This window comes from Hypanus sabinus, chromosome 10 (genome assembly GCF_030144855.1).
Source record: "Hypanus sabinus isolate sHypSab1 chromosome 10, sHypSab1.hap1, whole genome shotgun sequence".
NCBI lineage: Eukaryota > Metazoa > Chordata > Chondrichthyes > Myliobatiformes > Dasyatidae > Hypanus > Hypanus sabinus.
This window is the reverse complement of record NC_082715.1, coordinates 158,707,073-158,728,796: the sequence shown is the minus strand read 5'-3', so window position 1 is coordinate 158,728,796 and position 21,724 is coordinate 158,707,073. Positions and strand designations below refer to the sequence as shown.

The following is a 21,724-nucleotide window of genomic DNA, read 5'->3' as shown; positions in this document are numbered from 1 at the left end:
CTCTCAGGATGAGGCTTTTCATTCCAGGACGAAGGAGATGTCTTCCTTTATTAAACAAAGGGGCTTCCCTTCTTCCACCAACTCTGCCCTCAAATGCATCTCTCCAATTTCACACACACCTGCCCGCTACCCCACTTGGGATAGGGTTCCCCTTGTCTTCACCTACCACCCCACCAGCTTTCATGTCCAACATATAATTCTCCGTAACTTCTGCCTCCTCTAGGTTGGAGGAACAACACCTGATATTCCGTCTAGGTAGCCTCCAACCTGAATTCTCTAACTTCCATTAATGCCCCTCTTTTCTTACCCCATCCCTCATTCATTCATTCATCCATCCATCCATTTATTTATTTATTTGTTTGTTTGTTTATTTATTCATCCATCCATCCATCCTCTCTTCCCACCCCCCCTTTCTTTTCTCTCTTTTATTCTCTTTCTGTCCCTCTCACAATCGCTCCTTTGTCTGCTCTCCATCTCCCTCTGGAGCTCCCCTCCCCCTTTGTTTCTCCCTAGGCCTCCCATCCCATGATCCTTCCCCTTCTCCAGCTCTGTATCCCTTTTGCCAATCACCCTTCCAGCTCTTAGCTTCATCCCTCCCCCTCCGGTCTTCTCCTATCATTTCGGATCTTCCCCTCCCCCTCCCCCTTTCAAACCTCTTACTGTCTTTTCTTTCCGTTAGTCCTGACGAAGGGTCTCGGCCCAAAATGTCGACTGTACTTCTCCCTGTAGACGCTGCCTGGCCTGCAACGTTCCACCTTGTATCCTGCCTGGGTAGCCTCCAACCTGATGGCATGAACATTGATCTCTCGAATACTCACTGTTCCCCATTCCCATTTCCCCCTATCCCCTTACTCCTTCCCTCTGGTGCTCCTTTTTCTTTCATCCAAGGCCTGTCCTCTCCAATCAGATTCCCTCTTCCCCAGCCTTGTACTTCTTTCCCACTCAACTTCCCGAGTTTTTTACTTCACTCCTCCCCCTCCCGGTTTCACTTGCTTTTCTCAGTTTGTTAATGGCCTGGATTTAAATACGGGAGGCTTAAACTTCACAATTCACAAATAATTCAAAACTCAAATGGGGCAGCACAGTCGAATATGCCGCAGAGCACTGGTGGTAAACTGGGCAGGCAGTGTTAAATGGGATGCTGGAGAGGGAAGCTGGTCTGTATCTAACTGAATGGTTCAGTGTTAAATAGGATGATGTCAGTTTTTAAGTAACTGGACATGCGTAGAAGACCTGGACTGAATCCGGGCTTTTTTTCACTTACAAATTAGAGATGTTTTAGGGTTCCGGTTAGAGTTAGTTCCCACACTACCAGTTTCAGGAACAATTATTACCCTAAACTGCCAGGCTCCTGAACTAGCATGAATACCTTCACTGTCCTCAAGTCTAAACGATTGCACAAGCTGCAGACTGACTTTCAGGGACTGTGCAAGTCCCGTTCTCAGCATTATTAACGTACATTTCTCTTTGCACTATTTGCCTTCTTTTGCACATTGGTTGATTGTCAGTCTTTATGTGTAGATTTTTCATGAATTCTATTTTATATTTTTCTGTAAATGCTTGCAAGTAGTATCTAGTGACAGATCGAATTGTACTTTGATTGAATGATGGGTTAAATTAGAGAGTGTAACTGTGTGCATTGACAACTCTCATTTGCTTTCTGTTCCATTGCAGAGGCCAACCCCTTCCTGCAGATGGTTCACCGTGCAATGACATCTCGGCTCCTGCAGCTGCCCGATAAGCACTCTGTCACCGCACTGCTCAACACCTGGGCGCAGAGCGTCAAGCAGGCCTGCCTCTCTGCGGCGTGACCGCCTCGAGCACCTTCCCGCTGAACCAGCCGTTCAATGGATATATTGGAGAGCTTGCACCTTCCATCTTTCTTACTGGTCACCGTGGAGTACACAGGACCTTCCCATTGTAATTGCTGGATAGAAAAACATGTATCAAGAATTCAACACATTATACAGTCTTTGTTTCTCTTTCAGACAGTCTTTTTGCTTAAAGCCCAAAGTGGATTTCAGTTTCCCATATGTTACCTGGGTAAGCCTGTTTTTAATAATGTATCAGTGAAGTTACCACTGGAGTAAATTGTTTTCCACAGAATTGTTAATAGCTTTATTTATTTGAGGATTTACAGCTTGGCCTTGCCTGTCTGGTGAAATTCTGGGAGAGCTTGCTGTCATTCAGTTGGGAACATGAGCTGATTAATCCCTGCACTAATGCTGTGCTGGAAGAACATTAAACTGCCAACCTTAGCAGCTAATGAACAAAAGCTCACCAGGTTAGGCAGCACCTGGGGGAAGAGAAAGAAATTTAGTGCTCGAAAACTGACCTTTCATCAGAAATGGGACGGGCTGCATTCACCCGTCATCGCCACCATCAATCAGACTTATCTGTCCCCACAAATCCGTCAGTTCCTGCTCTGTCCAACCCCTCCCCCTGTCTGCAGCTTGAAATATTTCCAGTGCTTTTACTGAGAGTCACAAGTGACTACGGTATCTGGAGTCCGGATTAATAAACTGACTGTTGGAGGAGGGACTGACCTGCTGACTTTCTCCAATATTTTGTTCTTGTTCCAATGCTTAACCCTTACACACTGTTCAGGTCAAATTTGACCCGTTTTCACATCTGACAGCAGGAAAAACACCCTACATGTCATTTTTTAGCCGAAATTTGACGACTTTTCCTAAAGTGACCCAAAATGCGCAAAAATTAAAATATTTTAAAATGTTATACTTTTGTACAGGCGCTACAAATTTTTGTACATTGAGTCTGTCCTGGGTCAAATTTGACCCGTATCTATTGAAATGGATGTTAGATCTCTGGAACATTAGTTAAGGATTAATCACCCATTTATTAATGTCAGATAGGCTATTTATACATTCTAAGTAGACCTGAGGTTCATAATTTGGTACAGACACTTGTTACAGGGGATTCTTGGGCTGGTTTAACTTGTATAGCTTTCATTAACCTAAAATGCTAATGGCTTCTCCGCTGACTGAGCTGTGGAGTTTTTCAGCAGTTTATTTGCTTTTCAGTCCGTCAACATTTTCTACGTTTTTTTTTGTTAGGCTACTAAAATAGAGTAAGTTCCCACAGTATTTGAAAGCGAGTTATTTGGGTGTCTCAGACAATCCTCCTTTTCAAGCCAGCATCACTAAAAGCAGATTACACGTCCTTGTCTCACTACTCTTGCGAGGAGCCGACTGTGCAAAGTGTCTTCGGCCTTACTTTGTCCTCGGAGACAAATAATTTTAAAAAAGCAATTTTTCTTTCTTTTTACAATATTTTTATTCAGAAGAAAAAAAGATTTACAGAGTGCAACACATAGATACATCTCAACATAACTTGTGTACATTCATATATCGTAATAAAATTGATCAATTTTGCAATTGAGCAAAAAAAAATTGAGCAATTTTTAACCAAACTTGAAAAGATTTTGTTCAGGCTAGAGATGTACATGTGATGTAAGATATGTTTCTGGGATGACTTGTGAAAGGAACTCCGCTCCCTCTGCCATCTCCTACCAACTCCACTGATCTCTCCTTGGACAGCTTTGGCCTTGACAAACGGATATGAGAAGGTCATCAGCACTCCGAACCACTGCGTACAGACTACTGCATTCAGGATGACCAAGCTGTGAGTGATCCCTGGCTGAGGTCAGTGACTCATTGGGATAGGCACACAAAGGTATCCTGTGAATTCCAGTGAGGAGGGCAGGGCAGACAGGGCTTGTCTTTGGAGGCAAGTTTTAACCAGAAAATAATCTTCAAAGGTCTTTTGTTTAGGCTAGGGATGTGAAGTGACCTTGATTGCCAATTATAAACTTACACAGTGACAGCCACAGCAGAGACTGGCACCAATGTTACTGAGTCAAAGATCAGTGCCCAATATCAATAATAGGCACACTTGTAGAATAGGTAGCAAAGGGCCCAGTCTGGAGACGGGTGACTGAATCACAGAGTGGAGACGGGTGACCGAATCGCAGAGTGGAGACGGGTGACTGAATCGCAGAGTGGAGACGGGTGACCGAATCGCAGAGTGGAGACGGTGACCGAATCGCAGCGTGGAGACGGGTGACCGAATCGCAGAGTGGAGACGGGTAACCAAATTGCAGCGTGGAGACGGTGACCGAATCGCAGAGTGGAGACAGGTGACCGAATCGCAGAGTGGAGACGGTGACCGAATCGCAGCGTGGAGACGGTGACCGAATCGCAGTGTGGAGACGGGTGACCGAATCGCAGTGTGGAGACGGGTGACCGAATCGCAGAGTGGAGACGGGTGACCGAATCGCAGTGTGGAGACGGGTGACCGAATCGCAGTGTGGAGACGGGTGACCGAATCGCAGAGTGGAGACGGGTGACCGAATCGCAGTGTGGAGACGGGTGACCGAATCGCAGAGTGGAGACGGGTGACCGAATCGCAGAGAGGAGACGGGTGACTGAATCGCAGAGTGGAGACGGGTGACCGAATCGCAGTGTGGAGACGGGTGACCGAATCGCAGAGTGGAGACGGGTGACCGAATCGCAGAGAGGAGACGGGTGACTGAATCGCAGAGTGGAGACGGGTGACCGAATCGCAGAGTGGAGACGGTGACCGAATCGCAGAGTGGAGACGGGTGACTGACTCACAACCACCTGAACCAGAGGATCCAGTTTTCTCTTTGTTTGTTACTATTCAGCCATTTCCTACCAACCTCCCAGGCCATGTTAAAGTTTATTTTATTCATTTAAATCTTATGTCCATCCCATAACAGGAGGGAGTAAAAATCTTTGTGTTGTAACTCCATTGCGATGTACAGACATGTGAATTTAGAAGTCCAATGGCTCGTAGAAAGGAGCTGTTCTGGAGCCTGTTGGTCCTGGTTCTAACGCTGCGGTACTGCTTGCCAGATGGAAGGAGTTCATGGTTGCAGTGGCTGGCACACCGGTGATCTTCCAGGCCTTCTTTACGCACCTGATTCTATAAATGTCCTCAATGGAGGGAAGTTCCTGTCCACAGATGCGCTGGGCTGTCCGTACCACTCTCTGCAGTGCTCAGCGATCAAGGTTGGTGCAGTTCCTGTACCAGGATGCTCTCAGTAGGAGGCCTTGAGCTTTTGGGGAAAGTATTCTGTCAGATAAATTCACCATGCCTCCTTTAACTGTCACTTTACACCTGCTCCACACGGTACGACCCCGCACTGTGCTGGTTGCTTATAGTTGAGTTTGAGATTTAATCATGTGCATTGAAACATACAGTGAAGTGTGTGGTTTTTTACCATCCGAGGACGTGCTGGGGACAGACCGCGAGTGCTGCCACACTTGGTGCCAATAGACTGTGTCCTCAATCTTCAGCACAGTACAATCAGCAACAGGACCAACAACAGAGCAAGCCCCTTTCCTACCCTCTGCCCCCCACACTACATGCACAGACACAGACTATACACACAGACGCACACACATAGACACACACTACACACACACACACTACACACAGACACACACTACACAGACACACTACACACAGACACACACTACACAGACACACACATACTGAGACAGACACACTGCACACACATACTCAGACACAGACACACTACACACACATACTCAGACACAGACACACTACACACACATACTCAGACACACTACACACACAAACACACACGCACTGCACACACATAATCAGACACAGACACACTACACACACACACACATTTTGGCTCCAGAATCTCAGACATTGGGCCTTCAACCTCCGGTCACTGGCCCAGACTCTCATACTTGCCCTGTTCTGACACATGCAGGTATGTATTGTATATCCATCTATATTTAAACAGCCATCCCCACCACCTGCGTGCAGCTAACTGGAGCTCTACCGTCTGATGGTGCTCCACACCGTCGACTTGCCCCATGCGTGGATGTGGAGAGGCCGATGGTGGACAGATGAGGATGGCCGTTCTGTGCTGAGAGGTGGAGCCCAGGGCTGCGCCTTGTCTGACAGGGTGACTGTTGTGAACTCCTGCTTCCGCTGTGGAAACGTGGAGACTGCTGTGCTCCCCCCATAGGTTGCTGGCCTTTGAACTTATAAAGAGACCCTGAGACCAAAGGTTCCAGGCTCAGACGTGTGATGGAAAATGGAAAAATACAAATGATTGCTACCATTCAGAATAAAGCACCTTGTTGCTTGGTGCCCTCCACCACTGGCACGCATACAGTAGCTGCAGAGTGTGCTCTGTCTAATCCAGACAACTCACAACAGCATCTCCAAAGACAAGGGCAGCAGCTGGGGACACCGCCACGTTCAAGTTCTGCTCCACATAACTTGGAATAAGTGTATATTACCAGTCCTCCGTTGTCATGGTGTAAATCTGGACACTCCTCTTCCTTGCACGAGCAACAAGCATTGTGGATGAACAGCAGTGGGAGACTTGTTTGTGATGGGCACCATATCAAGAGTTAATTAAACTTGTTAAATGTGTGTCCTTTCTCACGAATGGACGATGCTGGAAGAGACCATGATACACATGAATCCTGGCTCCCTAGATAAGTAGAATGAGAGAACGGATCGACGAGTGAATGTGCACGTAGAATGGGTAACGGCCGCTGGCCCCACTGATACTGTGCAAGGTGCCGAGCTGTGGCTGGGCTGGCCGGAGAACCAGCACGTCGAGGCTGTTCACTATTCAATCTTCCTTACTACCTACCTGTAGGTCAAGTCACAAACGAGACAGTCTGCAGATGCCGGAAATCCAAGCAATGCTCACAAAATGCTGGAGGAACTCGGCAGGCCGGGCAACATCTATAGAGAAAATGTGCAGTGGACATTTCAGACGACAACCCTTCAGCAGATATGGAGAAAAAAGAGCTAGAGTAGATTTGAGATACGGAGGCATGGAGTGGGAAACACCAGGCGATAGGTGAGTTATGAAACAAAGGGCTGGGAAGTTGATTGGTGAAAGAGACAGAAGGCCATGGAAGAAAGAAAAAGGGTGGGGTGAGCACTAGAGGGAGGCGAAGGGCAGGCAAGGACATGACAAGGGAATGGGAAATGGTGAAGGGAGGGGGCATTACTGGAAGTTTGAGAAATCAATGTTCATGCCATCAGGTTGGGGGCTATCTAAACGCACATTTGGTGTTCCTCCAACCTAAGTGTGGCTCACAAATAGAGAAAGCTTGTAGACAGTGCGGGGGGGGGGGGGGGAGATAGGCAGGTGATGGAGAAATGATATGCTCAGACTGATGGTTTGAGATGTGTCTATTTTAATGCAAGGAGTATAATGAAGAAAGCGGATGAGCTTACAATGTGGATCAGTACTTGGTGCTATAATATTGTGGCCATTACAGAGACTTGGATGGCTCAGGTGCAGGAATGGTTATTTTGAGTGCCAGGCTTTAGATATTTCAGAAAGGACAGGGAGGGAGGCAAAAGAGGTGGGGGCGTAGCACTGTTGATCAGAGATAGTGTCACAGCTGCAGAAAAGGAGGAAGTCATGGAGGGATTGTCTATGGAGTCTCTGTGGGTGGAGGTTAGGAATGGGAAGGGGTCAATATCTCTACTGTGTGTTTTTTTATAGACCACCCATTGTAACAGAGACATCGAAGAGCAGATAGGGAGACAGATTCTGGAAAAGTGTAATAATAACAAGGTTGTCGTAGTGGGAGATTTTAATTTCCCAAATATTGATGATCATTTCCCTAGAGCAAGAGGTTCAGATGGGGTGGAGTTTGTTAGCTGTGTTCAGGAAGGTTTCTTGACACAACATGTAACCATATAACAATAACAGTGCAGAAACAGGCCATCTCGGCTCTACTAGTCCATGCTGAATGCTTACTCTCACCTAGTCCCACCGACCTGCACTCAGCCCATAACCCTTCATTACTTTCCTGTCTGTACACCTATCCAATTTTTTTTTAAATGACAAAATCGAACCTGCCTCTACCACTTCTACTGGAAGCTTGTTCCACACAGCTACCGCTCTCTGAGTAAAGAAACTCCCCCTCCCGTTACCCCTAAATTTTGCTCCTTAACTCTCAACTCATGTCCTCTTGTTTGAATCTCCCCTATTCTCAATGGAAAAAAACCTATCCACGTCAACTCTATTTACCCCCCTTATAATTTTAAATACCTCTATCAAGTCCCCCCTCAACCTTCTACGTTCCAAAGAATAAAGACCTAACTTGTTCAACCTTTCTCTGTAATTTAGGTGCTGAAACCCAGGTAACATTCTAGTAAATCTCCTCTGTACTCTTTCTATTTTGTTGACATCTTTCCTATAATTCAGTGACCAGAACTGTACACAATACTCCAAATTTGGCCTTACCAATGCCTTGTACAATTTTAACATTACATCCCAACTCCTATATTCAATGCTCTGACTTATAAAGGCCAGCATACCAAAAGCTTTCTTCACCATCCTATCCACATGAGATTCCACCTTCAGGGAACTATGCACCATTATTCCTAGATCACTCTGTTCTACTGTATTCTTCAATGCCCTACCATTTACCATGTATGTCCTATTTTGATTAGTCCTACCAAAATGTAGCACCTCACACTTATCAGTACTAAACTCCATCTGCCATCTTTCAGCCTACTCTTCTAACTGGCCTAAATCTCTCTGCAAGCTTTGAAAACCCACTTCATTATCCACAATGTCACCTATCTTAGTAGGTAATATGTAGGTAAGCCTACAAGAGGAGAGGCTGTACTTGATCTGGTATTGGGAAATGAACCTGGTCAAGTGTCAGATCTCTCAGTGGGAGAGCATTTTGGAGATAGTGATTGCAACTCTCTCTCCTTTACCATAGGACTGGAGAGGGATAGAAGCAGACAAGTTAGGAAAGTGTTTAATTAGAGTAAGGAGAAATATGAGGCTATCAGGCAGGAACCTGGAAGCATAAATTGGGAACAGATGTTCTCAAGGAAATGTATGGAAGAAATGTGGCAAATGTTCAGGGTATATTTGCGTGGAATTTTGCATAGGTACATTCCAATGAGACAGAGAAAGGATGGTAAGGTACAGGAACCGTGGTGTACAAAGGCTGTTGTAAATCTAGTCAAGAAGAAAAGAAAAGCTTACAAAAGGTTCAAAAAATAGGTAATGATAGAAATCTAGAAGATTGTAAGGCTAGCAGGAAGGAGCTTAAGAAAAATTAGGAGAGCCAGAAGGGGCCATGAGAAGGCCTTGGGGAGTAAGATTAAGGAAAACCCCAAGGCATTCTGCAAGTACGTGAAGAGCAGGAGGATAAGACGTGAAAGAATAGGATGAGTCAAGTGTGACAGTGGAAAAGTGTGTATGGAACAGGAGGAGATAGCAGAGGTACTTAATGAATGCTTTACTTCAGTATTCACCACAGAAAAGGATCTTGGTGATTGTAGGGATGACTTGCAGTGGACTGAAAAGCTTGAGCATGTAGATATTAAGGAAAAGGATGTGCTGGAGCTTTTGGAAAGAATCAAGTTGGATAAATCGCCAGGACCGGATGAAATGTACCCCAGGCTACTGTGGGAGGCGAGGGAGGAGATTGCTGAGCCTCTGGCGATGATCTTTGCATCATCAATAGGGATGGGAGAGGTTCCAGAGGATTGGAGGGTTGTGGATGTTAATCCCTTATTCAAGAAAGGGAGTAGGGATAGCCCAGGAAATTATAGACCAGTGAGTCTTACTTCAGTGGTTGGTAAGTTGATGGAGAAGATCCTGAGAGGCAGGATTTATGAACATTTGGAGAGGTATAATATGATTAGCACGGTTTTGTCAAGGGCAGGCCGTGCCTTACGAGCTTGATTGAATTTTTTGAGGTTGTGACTGAACACATGGATGAAGGTAGAGCAGAAGATGTAGTGTATATGTATTTCAGCAAGGCATTTGATAATAAGCATGTAAGGCTTATTGAGAAAGTAAGGAGGCATGGGATCCAAGGGAACATTGCTTTGTGGATTCAGAGCTGACTTGTCCACAGAAGGCAAAGAATGGTTGTAGACGGGTCATATTCTGTACGGAGGTCGGTTACCAGTAGTGTGCCTCAGGGATCAGTTCTGGGAAAGATGTATTTGGTGGTGGGATCCAGTTGGAGGTGGTAGAAGTTTCGGAGTATTATATGCTGGACGCGGAGGCTGGTGAGGGTAGATGAGGACAAGAGGAACCCTATCCCAGGGCAGGAGGATGTGATAAGAGCAGATATCCGTGAAATGCGGTGTGAGGGCAGCGTTGATGGTGGAGGAAGTGAAGCCCCTTTCTTTGGAAAAGGAGGACACCTTTCTTCCAGAATGAAAAGCCTCATCCTGAGAGCAGATGTGATAGAGGAATTGAATTAAGGGGATGGCGTTTTTACAAGTAACGGGGTGGGACGAGGTGAAAACAGACATCGGTGGATAAGCTGTCTCCAGAGATAGAGAGATGGAGAACTGGAAGGGAAATGTCGGAAATGGAGCAGGTAAATCTGGAAGAAATGAACGATTTCAGCCCGGGTGCAGGACAAGTGGTGGACGGCAGGTGGCAGCACTGCCCGGCCCGAGCCAGCGCCGCAGAGCGGGAGGGGGCGGAGCCGCCACACGTACCCTCTGCGGCTGCGCGTTGGCAACAGTGGTCGTCCTGGCAACGGACAAGGCAGCGGCTCAGTCGGCGCCCGGCGTTCTGCAGCAGACCGCTGGTGAGTGGGTCCCGTCCCGGCCTGGTCTCTACCACAGCCCGGGGTCCCGTCCCGGCCCGGTCTCTACCACAGCCCGGGGTCCCGTCCCGGCCCGGCCCGGTCTCTACCACAGCCCGGGGTCCCGTCCTGGCCTGGTCTCTACCACAGCCCGGGGTCCCGTCCCGGCCCGGTCTCTACCACAGCCCGGGGTCCCGTCCCGGCCCGGTCTCTACCACAGCCCGGGGTCCCGTCCTGGCCCGGTCTCTACCACAGCCCGGGGTCCCGTCCCGGCCCGGCCCGGTCTCTACCACAGCCCGGGGTCCCGTCCTGGCCCAGTCTCTACCACAGCCAGGGGGTCCCGTCCCGGCCCGGTCTCTACCACAGCCCGGGGTCCCGTCCCGGCCTGGCCTCTACCACAGCCCGGGGTCCCGTCCCGGCCTGGCCTCTACCACAGCCCGGGGTCCCGTCCCGGCCTGGTCTCTACCACAGCCCGGGGTCCCGTCCCGGCCTGGTCCGGTCTCTACCACAGCCCGGGGTCCCGTCCTGGCCTGGTCCGGTCTCTACCACAGCCCGGGGTCCCGTCCCGGCCTGGTCTCTACCACAGCCCGGGATCCTGTCCCGGCCCGGTCTCTACCACAGCCCGGGGTCCCGTCCTGGCCTGGTCTCTACCACAGCCCGGGGTCCCGTCCCGGCCCGGTCCCTACCACAGCCCGGGGTCCCGTCCCGGCCTGGTCTCTACCACAGCCCGGGGTCCCGTCCCGGCCTGGTCTCTACCACAGCCCGGGGTCCCGTCCCGGCCTGGTCTCTACCACAGCCAGGGGGTCCCGTCCCGGCCCGGTCTCTACCACAGTCCGGGGTCCCGTCCCGGCCCGGTCTCTACCACAGCCCGGGGTCCCGTCCCGGTCCGGTCTCTACCACAGCCCGGGGTCCCGTCCCGGCCTGGCCCGGTCTCTACCACAGCCCGGGGTCCCGGCCCGGCCCGGCCCGGTCCCTACCACAGCCCGGGGTCCCGTCCCGGCCCGGTCTCTACCACAGCCCGGGGTCCCGTCCCGGCCTGGCCCGGTCTCTACCACAGCCCGGGGTCCCGTCCCGGCCTGGCCCGGTCTCTACCACAGCCCGGGGTCCCGTCCCGGCCTGGCCCGGTCTCTACCACAGCCCGGGGTCCCGTCCCGGCCCGGTCTCTACCACAGCCCGGGGTCCCGTCCCGGCCTGGTCTCTACCACAGCCCGGGGTCCCGTCCCGGCCCGGTCCCTACCACAGCCCGGGGTCCCGTCCCGGCCTGGTCCGGTCTCTACCACAGCCCGGGGTCCCGTCCCGGCCTGGTCTCTACCACAGCCCGGGGTCCCGTCCCGGCCTGGTCTCTACCACAGCCCGGGGTCCCGTCCCGGCCCGGTCCCTACCACAGCCCGGGGTCCCGTCCCGGCCCGGTCTCTACCACAGCCCGGGGTCCCGTCCCGGCCCGGTCTCTACCACAGCCCGGGGTCCCGTCCCGGCCCGGTCTCTACCACAGCCCGGGGTCCCGTCCTGGCCCGGTCTCTACCACAGCCTGCGGTCCTGTCCCGGCCCGGTCTCTACCACAGCCCGGGGTCCCGTCCCGGCCCGGTCCGTTCTCTACCACAGCCCGGGGTCCCGTCCCGTCCCGGTCTCTACCACAGCCCGGGGTCCCGTCCCGGCCCGGTCCCTACCACAGCCCGGGGTCCCGTCCTGGCCCGGTCTCTACCACAGCCCGGGGTCCCGTCCCGGCCTGGTCTCTACCACAGCCCGGGGTCCCGTCCCGGCCTGGTCCGGTCTCTACCACAGCCCGGGGTCCCGTCCCGGCCTGGTCCGGTCTCTACCACAGCCCGGGGTCCCGTCCCGGCCTGGTCCGGTCTCTACCACAGCCCGGGGTCCCGTCCCGGCCTGGCCCGGTCTCTACCACAGCCCGGGGTCCCGTCCCGGCCTGCTCCGGTCTCTACCACAGCCCGGGGTCCCGTCCCGGCCTGGCCCGGTCTCTACCACAGCCCGGGGTCCCGTCCCGGCCTGGCCCGGTCTCTACCACAGCCCGGGGTCCCGTCCCGGCCTGGCCCGGTCTCTACCACAGCCCGGGGTCCCGTCCCGTCCCGGCCCGGTCTCTACCACAGCCCGGGGTCCCGTCCTGGCCTGGTCTCTACCACAGCCCGGGGTCCCGTCCCGGCCCGGTCCGGTCTCTACCACAGCCCGGGGGTCCCGTCCCGGCCCGGTCTCTACCACAGCCCGGGGTCCCGTCCCGGCACGGCCCGGCCCGGTCTCTACCACAGCCCGGGGTCCCGGCCCGGTCTCTACCACAGCCCGGGGTCCCGTCCCGGCCCGGTCTCTACCACAGCCCGGGGTCCCGTCCCGGCCCGGCCCGGTCTCTACCACAGCCCGGGGTCCCGTCCCGGCCCGGTCTCTACCACAGCCCGGGGTCCCGTCCCGGCCCGGTCTCTACCACAGCCCGGGGTCCCGTCCCGGCCCGGCCCGGTCTCTACCACAGCCCGGGGTCCCGTCCCGGCCCGGTCTCTACCACAGCCCGGGGTCCCGTCCCGGCCCGGTCTCTACCACAGCCCGGGGTCCCGTCCCGGCCTGGCCCGTTCTCTACCACAGCCCGGGGTCCCGTCCCGGCCCGGTCTCTACCACAGCCCGGGGTCCCGTCCCGGCCCGGTCTCTACCACAGCCCGGGGTCCCGTCCCGGCCTGGTCTCTACCACAGCCCGGGGTCCCGTCCCGGCCCGGCCCGGTCTCTACCACAGCCCGGGGTCCCGTCCCGGCCCGGTCTCTACCACAGCCCGGGGTCCCGTCCCGGCCCGGTCTCTACCACAGCCCGGGGTCCCGTCCCGGCCCGGCCTGTTCTCTACCACAGCCCGGGGTCCCGTCCCGGCCCGGTCTCTACCACAGCCCGGGGTCCCGTCCCGGCCCGGTCTCTACCACAGCCCGGGGTCCCGTCCCGGTCTCTACCACAGCCCGGGGTCCCGTCCCGTCCCGGTCTCTACCACAGCCCGGGGTCCCGTCCCGGCCCGGTCTCTACCACAGCCCGGGGTCCCGTCCCGGCCCGGTCTCTACCACAGCCCGGGGTCCCGTCCCGGTCTCTACCACAGCCCGGGGTCCCGTCCCGGTCTCTACCACAGCCCGTGGTCCCGTCCCGGCCCGGTCTCTACCACAGCCCGGGGTCCCGTCCCGGCCCGGTCTCTACCACAGCCCGGGGTCCCGTCCCGGTCTCTACCACAGCCCGGGGTCCCGTCCTGGCCCGGTCTCTACCACAGCCCGGGGTCCCGTCCTGGCCCGGTCCCTACCACAGCCCGGGGTCCCGTCCTGGCCCGGTCCGGTCTCTACCACAGCCCGGGGTCCCGTCCCGGCCCGGTCTCTACCACAGCCCGGGGTCCCGTCCCGGCCCGGTCTCTACCACAGCCCGGGGTCCCGTCCCGGCCCGGTCTCTACCACAGCCCGGGGTCCCGTCCCGGCCCGGTCTCTACCACAGCCCGGGGTCCCGTCCCGGCCCGGTCTCTATCAGAGCCCGGGGTCCCGTCCCGGCCCGGTCTCTACCACAGCCCGGGGTCCCGTCCCGGCCCGGTCTCTACCACAGCCCGGGGTCCCGTCCCGGTCTCTATCAGAGCCCGGTGTCCCGTCCCGGCCCGGTCTCTACCACAGCCCGGGGTCCCGTCCCGGCCCGGCCCGGTCTCTACCACAGCCCGGTGTCCCGTCCCGGCCCGGCCCGGTCTCTACCACAGCCCGGGGTCCCGTCCCGGCCCGGTCTCTACCACAGCCCGGGGTCCCGTCCCGGCCCGGTCTCTACCACAGCCCGGGGTCCCGTCCCGGCCTGGTCTCTACCACAGCCCGGGGTCCCGTCCCGGCCTGGCCTCTACCACAGCCCGGGGTCCCGTCCTGGCCCGGCCCGGTCTCTACCACAGCCCGGGGTCCCGTCCCGGTCTCTACCACAGCCCGGGGTCCCGTCCCGGCCCGGTCTCTACCACAGCCCGGGGTCCCGTCCCGGCCCGGTCTCTACCACAGCCCGGGGTCCCGTCCCGGCCCGGTCTCTACCACAGCCCGGGGTCCCGTCCCGGCCTGGTCCGGTCTCTACCACAGCCCGGGGTCCCGTCCCGGCCCGGTCTCTACCACAGCCCGGGGTCCCGTCCCGGCCTGGCCCGGTCTCTACCACAGCCCGGTGTCCCGTCCCGGCCCGGCCCGGTCTCTACCACAGCCCGGTGTCCCGTCCCGGCCCGGCCCGGTCTCTACCACAGCCCGGGGTCCCGTCCTGGCCCGGTCTCTACCACAGCCCGGGGTCCCGTCCCGGCCCGGTCTCTACCAGAGCCCGGGGTCCCGTCGCGGCCCGGTCTCTACCAGAGCCCGGGGTCCCGTCCCGGCCCGGTCCGGTCTCTACCACAGCCCGGGGTCCCGTCCCGGCCCGGTCTCTACCACAGCCGGGGTCCCGTCCCGGCCCGGTCCGGTCTCTACCACAGCCCGGGGTCCCGTCCCGGCCCGGTCTCTACCACAGCCCGGGGTCCCGTCCCGGCCTGGCCCGGTCTCTACCACAGCCCGGGGTCCCGGCCCGGTCTCTACCACAGCCCGGGGTCCCGTCCCGGCCCGGCCCGGTCTCTACCACAGTCCGGGGTCCCGTCCCGGCCCGGTCTCTACCACAGTCCGGGGTCCCGTCCCGGCCCGGTCTCTACCACAGCCCGGGGTCCCGTCCCGGCCCGGTCTCTACCACAGCCAGGGGGTCCCGTCCCGGCCCGGTCTCTACCACAGCCAGGGGGTCCCGTCCCGGCCTGGTCTCTACCACAGCCAGGGGGTCCCGTCCCGGCCCGGTCTCTACCACAGCCAGGGGGTCCCGTCCCGGCCTGGTCTCTACCACAGCCAGGGGGTCCCGTCCTGGCCCGGTCTCTACCACAGCCCGGGGTCCCGTCCCGGCCTGGTCTCTACCACAGCCCGGGGTCCCGTCCCGGCCTGGCCCGGTCCCTACCACAGCCCGGGGTCCCGTCCTGACCCGGTCTCTACCACAGCCCGGGGTCCCGTCCTGTCCCGGTCTCTACCGCAGTCCGTGGTCCCGTCCTGACCCGGTCTCTACCACAGCCCGGGGTCCCGTCCCAGCCCGGTCTCTACCACAGCCCGGGGTCCCGTCCCGTCCCGGTCTCTACCACAGCCCGGGGTCCCGTCCCGGCCCGGTCTCTACCACAGCCCGGGGTCCCGTCCCGGCCTGGCCCGGTCTCTACCACAGCCCGGGGTCCCGTCCCGTCCCGGTCTCTACCACAGCCCGGGGTCCCGTCCCGGCCCGGTCTCTACCACAGCCCGGGGTCCCGTCCCGGCCCGGTCTCTACCACAGCCCGGGGTCCCGTCCCGGCCCGGTCTCTACCACAGCCCGGGGTCCCGGCCCGGCCCGGTCTCTACCACAGCCCGGGGTCCCGTCCCGGTCCGGCCCGGTCTCTACCACAGCCCGGGGTCCCGTCCCGGCCTGGTCTCTACCACAGCCCGGGGTCCCGTCCCGGCCCGGTCTCTACCACAGCCCGGGGTCCCGTCCCGGCCCGGTCTCTACCACAGCCCGGGGTCCCGTCCCGGCCCGGCCCGGTCTCTACCACAGTCCGGGGTCCCGTCCCGGCCCGGTCTCTACCACAGTCCGGGGTCCCGTCCCGGCCCGGTCTCTACCACAGCCCGGGGTCCCGTCCTGACCCGGTCTCTACCACAGCCCGGGGTCCCGTCCCGTCCCGGTCTCTACCGCAGTCCGTGGTCCCGTCCTGACCCGGTCTCTACCACAGCCCGGGGTCCCGTCCCGGCCCGGTCTCTACCACAGCCCGGGGTCCCGTCCCGTCCCGGTCTCTACCACAGCCCGGGGTCCCGTCCCGGCCCGGTCTCTACCACAGCCCGGGGTCCCGTCCCGGCCTGGCCCGGTCTCTAACACAGCCCGGGGTCCCGTCCCGGCCTGGCCCGGTCTCTAACACAGCCCGGGGTCCCGTCCCGGCCTGGCCCGGTCTCTACCACAGCCCGGGGTCCCGTCCCGGCCTGGCCCGGTCTCTACCACAGCCCGGGGTCCCGTCCCGGCCTGGCCCGGTCTCTACCACAGCCCGGGGTCCCGTCCCGTCCCGGTCTCTACCACAGCCCGGGGTCCCGTCCCGGCCCGGTCTCTACCACAGCCCGGGGTCCCGTCCCGGCCCGGTCTCTACCACAGCCCGGGATCCCGTCCCGGCCCGGTCTCTACCACAGCCCGGGGTCCAGGCCCGGCCCGGTCTCTACCACAGCCCGGGGTCCCGTCCCGGTCCGGCCCGGTCTCTACCACAGCCCGGGGTCCCGTCCCGGCCCGGTCTCTACCACAGCCCGGGGTCCCGTCCCGGCCCGGTCTCTACCACAGCCCGGGGTCCCGTCCCGGCCCGGTCTCTACCACAGCCCGGGGTCCCGTCCCGGCCCGGTCCGGGCTCTACCACAGCCCGGGGTCCCGTCCCGGTCCGGTCTCTACCACAGCCCGGGGTCCCGTCCCGGCCCGGTCTCTACCACAGCCCGGGGTCCCGTCCCGGCCCGGTCTCTACCACAGCCCGGGGTCCCGTCCCGGCCCGGTCTCTACCACAGCCCGGGGTCCCGTCCCGGCCTGGCCCGGTCTCTACCACAGCCCGGGGTCCCGTCCCGGCCTGGCCCGGTCTCTACCACAGCCCGGGGTCCCGTCCCGGCCCGGTCCGGTCTCTACCACAGCCCGGGGTCCCGTCCCGGCCCGGTCTCTACCACAGCCCGGGGTCCCGTCCCGGCCTGGCCCGGTCTCTACCACAGCCCGGGGTCCCGTCCCGGCCTGGTCTCTACCACAGCCCAGGGTCCCGTCCCGGCCCGGTCTCTACCACAGCCCGGGGTCCCGTCCCGGCCCGGTCCGGTCTCTACCACAGCCCGGGGTCCCGTCCCGGCCCGGTCTCTACCACAGCCCGGGGTCCCGTCCCGGCCCGGTCCGGTCTCTACCACAGCCCGGGGGTCCCGTCCCGGCCTGGCCCGGTCTCTACCACAGCCCGGGGTCCCGTCCCGTCCCGGCCCGGTCTCTACCACAGCCCGGGGTCCCGTCCCGGCCTGGTCTCTACCACAGCCCGGGGTCCCGTCCCGGCCCGGTCCGGTCTCTACCACAGCCCGGGGTCCCGTCCCGGCCCGGTCCGGTCTCTACCACAGCCCGGGGTCCCGGCCCGGTCTCTACCACAGCCCGGGGTCCCGTCCCGGCCCGGCCTGGTCTCTACCACAGCCCGGGGTCCCGTCCCGGCCCGGCCCGGTCTCTACCACAGCCCGGGGTCCCGTCCCGGCCTGGTCTCTACCACAGCCCGGGGTCCCGTCCCGGCCCGGTCCGGTCTCTACCACAGCCCGGGTTCCCGTCCCGGCCCGGTCCGGTCTCTACCACAGCCCGGGGTCCCGGCCCGGTCTCTACCACAGCCCGGGGTCCCGTCCCGGCCCGGCCCGGTCTCTACCACAGCCCGGGGCCCCGTCCCGGCCCGGCCCGGTCTCTACCACAGCCCGGGGTCCCGGCCCGGTCTCTACCACAGCCCGGGGTCCCGTCCCGGCCCAGTCTCTACCACAGCCCGGGGTCCCGTCCCGGCCTGGTCTCTACCACAGCCCGGGGTCCCGTCCCGGCCATGTCCGGTCTCTACCACAGCCCGGGGTCCCGTCCCGGCCCGGTCCGGTCTCTACCACAGCCCGGGGTCCCGGCCCGGTCTCTACCACAGCCCGGGGTCCCGTCCCGGCCCGGCCCGGTCTCTACCACAGCCCGGGGTCCCGTCCCGGCCCGGCCCGGTCTCTACCACAGCCCGGGGTCCCGTCCTGGCCCGGCCCGGTCTCTACCACAGCCCGGGGTCCCGTCCCGGCCCGGCCCGGTCTCTACCACAGCCCGGGGTCCCGTCCTGGCCCGGCCCGGTCTCTACCACAGCCCGGGGTCCCGTCCCGGCCCGGTCTCTACCACAGCCCGGGGTCCCGTCCCGGCCCGGTCTCTACCACAGCCCGGGGTCCCGGCCCGGTCTCTACCACAGCCCGGTGTCCCGTCCCGGCCCGGTCTCTACCACAGCCCGGTGTCCCGTCCCGGCCCGGTCTCTACCACAGCCCGGGGTCCCGTCCCGGTCCGGTCTCTACCACAGCCCGGGGGTCCCGTCCCGGCCTGGCCCGGTCTCTACCACAGCCCGGGGGTCCCGTCCCGGCCTGGCCCGGTCTCTACCACAGCCCGGGGTCCCGTCCCGGCCCGGTCTCTACCACAGCCGGGGTCCCGTCCCGGCCCGGTCCGGTCTCTACCACAGCCCGGGGTCCCGTCCCGGCCCGGTCTCTACCACAGCCGGGGTCCCGTCCCGGCCCGGTCCGGTCTCTACCACAGCCCGGGGTCCCGTCCCGGCCCGGTCTCTACCACAGCCCGGGGTCCCGTCCCGGCCTGGCCCGGTCTCTACCACAGCCCGGGGTCCCGGCCCGGTCTCTACCACAGCCCGGGGTCCCGTCCCGGCCCGGCCCGGTCTCTACCACAGTCCGGGGTCCCGTCCCGGCCCGGTCTCTACCACAGTCCGGGGTCCCGTCCCGGCCCGGTCTCTACCACAGCCCGGGGTCCCGTCCTGACCCGGTCTCTACCACAGCCCGGGGTCCCGTCCTGTCCCGGTCTCTACCGCAGTCCGTGGTCCCGTCCTGACCCGGTCTCTACCACAGCCCGGGGTCCCGTCCCAGCCCGGTCTCTACCACAGCCCGGGGTCCCGTCCCGTCCCGGTCTCTACCACAGCCCGGGGTCCCGTCCCGGCCCGGTCTCTACCACAGCCCGGGGTCCCGTCCCGGCCTGGCCCGGTCTCTACCACAGCCCGGGGTCCCGTCCCGTCCCGGTCTCTACCACAGCCCGGGGTCCCGTCCCGGCCCGGTCTCTACCACAGCCCGGGGTCCCGGCCCGGTCCGGTCTCTACCACAGCCCGGGGTCCCGTCCCGGCCCGGTCTCTACCACAGCCCGGGGTCCCGTCCCGGCCCGGTCCGGTCTCTACCACAGCCCGGGGGTCCCGTCCCGGCCTGGCCCGGTCTCTACCACAGCCCGGGGTCCCGTCCCGTCCCGGCCCGGTCTCTACCACAGCCCGGGGTCCCGTCCCGGCCTGGTCTCTACCACAGCCCGGGGTCCCGTCCCGGCCCGGTCCGGTCTCTACCACAGCCCGGGGTCCCGTCCCGGCCCGGTCCGGTCTCTACCACAGCCCGGGGTCCCGGCCCGGTCTCTACCACAGCCCGGGGTCCCGTCCCGGCCCGGCCCGGTCTCTACCACAGCCCGGGGTCCCGTCCCGGCCCGGCCCGGTCTCTACCACAGCCCGGGGTCCCGTCCCGGCCTGGTCTCTACCACAGCCCGGGGTCCCGTCCCGGCCCGGTCCGGTCTCTACCACAGCCCGGGGTCCCGTCCCGGCCCGGTCCGGTCTCTACCACAGCCCGGGGTCCCGGCCCGGTCTCTACCACAGCCCGGGGTCCCGTCCCGGCCCGGCCCGGTCTCTACCACAGCCCGGGGCCCCGTCCCGGCCCGGCCCGGTCTCTACCACAGCCCGGGGTCCCGGCCCGGTCTCTACCACAGCCCGGGGTCCCGTCCCGGCCCAGTCTCTACCACAGCCCGGGGTCCCGTCCCGGCCTGGTCTCTACCACAGCCCGGGGTCCCGTCCCGGCCATGTCCGGTCTCTACCACAGCCCGGGGTCCCGTCCCGGCCCGGTCCGGTCTCTACCACAGCCCGGGGTCCCGGCCCGGTCTCTACCACAGCCCGGGGTCCCGTCCCGGCCCGGCCCGGTCTCTACCACAGCCCGGGGTCCCGTCCCGGCCCGGCCCGGTCTCTACCACAGCCCGGGGTCCCGTCCTGGCCCGGCCCGGTCTCTACCACAGCCCGGGGTCCCGTCCCGGCCCGGCCCGGTCTCTACCACAGCCCGGGGTCCCGTCCTGGCCCGGCCCGGTCTCTACCACAGCCCGGGGTCCCGTCCCGGCCCGGTCTCTACCACAGCCCGGGGTCCCGTCCCGGCCCGGTCTCTACCACAGCCCGGGGTCCCGGCCCGGTCTCTACCACAGCCCGGTGTCCCGTCCCGGCCCGGTCTCTACCACAGCCCGGTGTCCCGTCCCGGCCCGGTCTCTACCACAGCCCGGGGTCCCGTCCCGGTCCGGTCTCTACCACAGCCCGGGGGTCCCGTCCCGGCCTGGCCCGGTCTCTACCACAGCCCGGGGGTCCCGTCCCGGCCTGGCCCGGTCTCTACCACAGCCCGGGGTCCCGTCCCGGCCCGGTCTCTACCACAGCCGGGGTCCCGTCCCGGCCCGGTCCGGTCTCTACCACAGCCCGGGGTCCCGTCCCGGCCCGGTCTCTACCACAGCCGGGGTCCCGTCCCGGCCCGGTCCGGTCTCTACCACAGCCCGGGGTCCCGTCCCGGCCCGGTCTCTACCACAGCCCGGGTTCCCGTCCCGGCCTGGCCCGGTCTCTACCACAGCCCGGGGTCCCGGCCCGGTCTCTACCACAGCCCGGGGTCCCGTCCCGGCCCGGCCCGGTCTCTACCACAGTCCGGGGTCCCGTCCCGGCCCGGTCTCTACCACAGTCCGGGGTCCCGTCCCGGCCCGGTCTCTACCACAGCCCGGGGTCCCGTCCTGACCCGGTCTCTACCACAGCCCGGGGTCCCGTCCTGTCCCGGTCTCTACCGCAGTCCGTGGTCCCGTCCTGACCCGGTCTCTACCACAGCCCGGGGTCCCGTCCCAGCCCGGTCTCTACCACAGCCCGGGGTCCCGTCCCGTCCCGGTCTCTACCACAGCCCGGGGTCCCGTCCCGGCCCGGTCTCTACCACAGCCCGGGGTCCCGTCCCGGCCTGGCCCGGTCTCTACCACAGCCCGGGGTCCCGTCCCGTCCCGGTCTCTACCACAGCCCGGGGTCCCGTCCCGGCCCGGTCTCTACCACAGCCCGGGGTCCCGTCCCGGCCCGGTCTCTACCACAGCCCGGGGTCCCGGCCCGGCCCGGTCTCTACCACAGCCCGGGGTCCCGTCCCGGTCCGGCCCGGTCTCTACCACAGCCCGGGGTCCCGTCCCGGCCTGGTCTCTACCACAGCCCGGGGTCCCGTCCCGGCCCGGTCTCTACCACAGCCCGGGGTCCCGTCCCGGCCCGGTCTCTACCACAGCCCGGGGTCCCGTCCCGGCCCGGCCCGGTCTCTACCACA

At 61.7% G+C, this 21,724-nt stretch overlaps 2 protein-coding genes and 1 pseudogene across 7 annotated transcripts in view; all 3 read left to right on the top strand.

The window, feature by feature from the left end:
• Window positions 1-2,106, top strand: part of med15 (mediator complex subunit 15) — a 250,048-nt gene extending 247,942 nt beyond the window's left edge. For all 3 annotated transcript variants that reach the window (XM_059983308.1, XM_059983309.1, XM_059983306.1), the window contains one exon: window positions 1,675-2,106. In XM_059983308.1, coding sequence (XP_059839291.1) covers window positions 1,675-1,811 — 137 coding nt within the window. In that variant the 3' untranslated portion in view covers window positions 1,812-2,106. The remainder of the gene's footprint in view (window positions 1-1,674) is intronic.
• LOC132401275 (mitochondrial import inner membrane translocase subunit TIM14-like) overlaps window positions 1-21,724 on the top strand; it is a 499,620-nt pseudogene that overhangs the window by 367,465 nt on the left and 110,431 nt on the right.
• si:ch211-222n4.2 (uncharacterized protein LOC101885505 homolog) overlaps window positions 10,395-21,724 on the top strand; it is a 104,027-nt gene continuing 92,697 nt past the window's right edge. For 3 of the 4 annotated variants that reach the window (XM_059983324.1, XM_059983322.1, XM_059983321.1), the window contains exon 1: window positions 10,395-10,634. In XM_059983324.1, the coding sequence (XP_059839307.1) occupies window positions 10,401-10,634 (234 nt within the window). In that variant the 5' untranslated portion in view covers window positions 10,395-10,400. The remainder of the gene's footprint in view (window positions 10,635-21,724) is intronic. The other variant, XM_059983323.1, reaches the window with a different exon arrangement.